This window comes from Bidens hawaiensis, unplaced genomic scaffold (genome assembly GCF_021521415.1).
Source record: "Bidens hawaiensis isolate Kalapana, Puna unplaced genomic scaffold, B.hawaiensis_p1.1 tig00029683_1, whole genome shotgun sequence".
NCBI lineage: Eukaryota > Viridiplantae > Streptophyta > Magnoliopsida > Asterales > Asteraceae > Bidens > Bidens hawaiensis.
In genome coordinates, this window is record NW_027494932.1 from 202,072 (window position 1) to 207,066 (window position 4,995).

Sequence of the window (4,995 nt, forward strand, 5' to 3'; positions counted from 1 at the left end):
ACCATTGACTCTAGGTGAGCCTCCAATAAAGTCCATAGAGATGTATGTGAAAACAGAAATAGGTGTGGGTAAAGGTTGTAACAAACCTGGGATGGCCACCCTTCAGTGGCGGAACCAGACATTTAACTCAGTGTGGGTAAAATATAACTAATAAAAATACATGACATGAAAATGTAAAAATGGACTTCATTAAATATAACAAAACAAAACAAAACACATATTACAATTGTCCTCTACGTGATTTCATCTTTTGAAAACGGTTAATTACAGCTTCATTCGTAACACTTTCAAACGCTTCTTTTTCGATGCTACAAACCACACAAGCATTCCAAAAATCCGTACCAATTCGATTACGCAACTTTGTCTTTACGTTCTTCACCACCAAAAAACATCTTTCAATCATTGCGGTTGAAACAGGTAAAACTAATGTAAGCTTTAATAATCGATACACCAAAGGAAATGAAATATGTTTTCTTGTTTCCACTATAACTCTAGCAAGATCGGAAATACCATTCAAGTTATCATATCTTTCATCTTTTCACACACTATCAATGTACAAGCCAAGTTGATGTGAAAGAGCGATTTTCTCCCGACTTTCAAAATCATATGGATAAAATTCACATAGTCTCATTAACTTCGACTCATCAAACTTAGAAAATGAGTCATACGAGATGAAAGCCGTCATGTTTTGAAGTAATTCCGTGTTTATCTCATTAAAACGATCACCAAACTCTTGAATTAGCATATCAACAACGGTGTTAAAACGCTCAAAGTTATAGTAATGTTGATTGGTGAAATCATACCTTTGCCTTTTAGATCTATGACCTCTTTCATTAATGTACTCTTCTTCCATGTTCAATATTTGAATATCTTTTTTTCCACAAAATAAATAAATTTTCTTTAATAGTGGATTAAAACCACTTTCTCTAAAGTCTTGCAGCTTTCTTTTAGTTGATTCATCCAATAAAACAGCTTCCATAATATCTTGATCTTTTCTTTGAAGAGATCATGATAATATATCTAAGAGCCCTAGAATGTGTAACATCAAGTGCAAATAAAAAACAAATTCAAACGAGCTCAAAAACCCTAACATGTTGATTGCTTGATTTTGGGTAGAAGGGTTAGTGCACTCCTCTGTAACATGTTCAACGACTCTCATGATGGAGGGAACCATATCAACCAAACGTAAAAGTGTTTTGCAATGAGAATTCCATCTTGTATCACCGGGTCGTATAAAAGAAATCTCAATCCACTCCCTGTTTCAAGTATGCCACTGCCAATTTCTTTTTCTACTCTCTCTTTTTCATTTTCACGGAGAATATCTGTTCGTTTACAAGAACCGCAAACCACATTCATCAAAATGCTTATATTATCGAATAAGTTGACAACAACTAAATGTTTTTTTTGCAACCGTTACAACTACTAACTGAAGCTGGTGAGCAAAACAACGCACATAATATGCCGAGTCATTTTCTTCTAAGTCTTTTCTTTTAAACCATTGAACTGACCACGCATATTGTTTGCTCCATTATATCCTTGACCTCTTAACCTTTTAAAACTTAATCCATATTTAACAAAAAAAAGTGTCGATAGCAGACTTGAGGGCTGAAGAAGATGTGTCCATTACATGAACAATACCAACAAATATCTCTTTAACAAGTCCACGCATATCAACATATCGCGAAACAATTGCCATTTGTTCCTTTTCTGACACGTCACTAGACTCATCAACTAGCAAAGCAAATATATCATCACCAATTTCTTTGAGAATAGAATTTAGAACTTCTTCCTCAAAACAATTAGCAACATCATTCTGAATACTTGGAGATAAATACTGATTATTACCTTCAGCTTTTGGTAATTTACGAAGTTCATCATTATGCTTATAAATTAAGTCCCATATTTCCAAAAAGTTTCCCTTGCAAAGAGACGTTTTACTTTCATCATGACCACGAAAGGATAACGTGTTTTTCAAACATAATCTGCATTCATCAATAAGAGCATTTAGCCGAAGCCGATTTGCTCTCTTCACAATACCATCTTACTTATGGAAAACGGTGGGGATAGACTGCTTTTGATTTAGTAGATCTTCACATCTTTTAAGTGCTTTATTGTGAGCACTACCAACGTCACCCACATGTGAAATTAATCGGTTTATTCCAAGAACTAAATCCTTCTTTTGAAAATACATTACGCCCACCTTGGTTTCCAACATGATCTGCAAATTAGTAACAACACAAACAAAATACTTTGTCTGCTTTTATGCTATACTCTAACCAATTACCATACTTATCAAACCAAGTGAGACTGAAATGTTGAGCTTTACTTACCAACTTTCTTTTTGGGAACTTATGACCACGTGGCAAGGTCCATTAATCCAATAATTTCTCCGTATCTCATCTCTTTGATTTTTTAGGTAATCCAAAATTCTTTTCCTATCGGCCGGATCCCAAGGAGGATTATCTAGATCAACTAAACTAGGTCTAGAGATTGTTTATAAAAACTTTCCATAGCACCTATAAGACAATAAATTCAAGCAGTAAAAGATCAAAAATTCAAAAATCATACATTTGTTGTAAACTGTAAAAGAACTCCATTCTCGCAATATTCAAGCAAGTGACAATAAAAAAAATAAATTTAACAATATGAATTATAACTTGTAAGTTCTAAATGACAAAATTCTAACAATAAACAATTGCTATTTGATGTGATGGAAACAATCAATTTAATATTAACTAAACTAAACAAGTAATAAAAACTAGACTTAAGACTCAACTACACAAAACACCGGCAAGTGAACCGGTCAATTGTACTAAAGCTAAGTAAGTCTGGAATATCGAACCCACGGGACTCTATAAATTACGTAAATTAACTAATTAGACTCGACTTACGACACGACTATTTATTATTAATGTTTTAAGGGGGGTTTTAAACAAATATTAAACTAAGAAAATAAATAAGCAAGCAAACAAGAAAACAAGCAATTAATCACAAGATCGAAACCAATCAGAGAAGGAATCTACTAAGGTAAGAATCCCATGCATCAACAATCATCAAGCAATGGACAAATAACATGATTATGGAAACTGATTTCTAAACATATTCATCTAACAAAACCCTAAGGACCCTTGACTGAATCAAACGAAATCCCAAATAACAATTATTAGATTATTAAGCAATCAGTATTATTGATTTCCGCAAAGTCATCAATTAGGGTTAATTAATAGTATCTAAAGCAAGCAATCTTACGAAACACTAAACCCTAGATAACTTGATAAGCTAACATGATATCATGAACATGGATCAACACAATAAGCAAGAATATTGTCACAATCTATCCTAGCATGCAATTGACCAAGACACATGAACAACTCCTCACCTTACAACTATTGGAATTTGGCAAAACATTCATAACCCTAACCAACTATCAACAAGCTTCTATGATCTAATGGGCCCATTCAATCACAATAATCAAAACACCAAGTAATGATTAAAAATAAACCCTAAATCTAAAGAACACAATCAAGAGATATAAGATCTATGTGAAGCTATACTTAACAATCAATCAAGATAATAAACATTCATATGCATCATGAAAGCAAAATCAAATCTTTTACTATTAAAATAACGAAACCATAATCAAAACATTAGTCCAAAGCAAGAATCATGCATCAAACATGTTCATCAAACCTAGGTAGACATGAAGTCTAGCCTAGTATAGTTATAATTAAAAACAAATAACTAAAACAAAAGAGAATCATGATAGATAGTGAACAAAGATGATGAAAAAGAACGAAAGAACCCTTCTTAATCGTTCCTTGAACACCCGTATGAAAGATCGATGATCTCCCTTGATTGCTAGCTCCAAAAACACCTTCAACTTGGCTCTAACCTCTCCAAAATAGCCTGGAATAATTGTGTCTTCGGCTAGGGACATAATGATGTTTATATAAGCGAATACCGGGATTGGACTTGCAAAAACGCGCAGACCAGTAGGCCTAGGCGCCGCGCGAAGGACTATTTCCTTTTCCCTTAGCGCGGCGCGGCTTGCTTTTTTTGCTGACCAGAAGGCCTAGGCGCCCCGCGAAGGCATATTGCCTTTTCCCTTAGCGCGGTGCGGCGCCCATATGAGTAGCTTACGAATTTTTGCTTGTTATTTGTTATTAAATCATCTTAGATCTCTTTCTTGAACATAAAGTAACATTAAGAACCTTCAAGATCATCTTTTCCTTGACTTTCAAACCACCATCTACAAGAAAACAAATCGAAACGCTAAGTGGAATAATCATGTAGTCATTAACGAGCAAAACGAACTCAAACTTCGCATGAAAGGATAGAAAGAATTAAAGCTTAACATTCAAGACACCAAACGATATAAAACATGTAAATATATGAAATACTTGACTCAAAACCTAAATTAATAAAAGATAACCAAAACACGAACTAAAACGAACTCAAAATATTAAATAAACATAACTTTACAAGGGATCCAAGATGTATAAATAGACGTATATCAAATATCCCCAAACTTACTCTTTTTTAGTCCCTGAAAAAGCATTTTGCAATGGAATCATAACCGGGAAATATGGTCTTAGAAACATATAAGTTATTTTTAAGGTTAGATACACGCAAAAACTGCGATCACCGATATTGTTGTCCACTTAAACCCATGCCTTAATCTTTACCGGGACAAATAAGATCCGACAATAATATTACTCAGTGGTTTACACAATTAAGACTCGCTTATTTTCAGCTTTTACCGGACCAGACCACCCCAACTTGACTTAAACCTCAAAATTAGCATATTTAAAACTTTTATTGCTCTATTTTTTTTATGAATAGTTAATACGATCAAGGGTATTGTTTATCCACCTAAGCTTAAGCATCAAAGTCTATCAAGAAGCAATTAGATACGATTATGGTATAATTAATTAATAGCTAGTGTTCCCAACAACATGACATACCCCCGTTATCAAGCAATACCCCAAATCCATC

General features: G+C 33.8%; 1 protein-coding gene across 1 annotated transcript; it reads right to left on the reverse strand.

Moving 5' to 3' along the window:
- Positions 1 to 538: 538 nt before the first annotated feature.
- Positions 539 to 979, reverse strand: LOC143579370 (uncharacterized). The gene has a single exon (XM_077062698.1). The coding sequence runs from the start codon at positions 977 to 979 to the stop codon at positions 539 to 541; it is 441 nt and encodes a 146-aa protein (XP_076918813.1).
- Positions 980 to 4,995: the final 4,016 nt, after the last annotated feature.

Bases quoted from the DNA above. Each gene is read 5' to 3' on its own strand.
- LOC143579370 (XM_077062698.1), bottom strand. From the start codon at position 979: ATGGAAGCTGTTTTATTGGATGAATCAACTAAAAGAAAGCTGCAAGAC.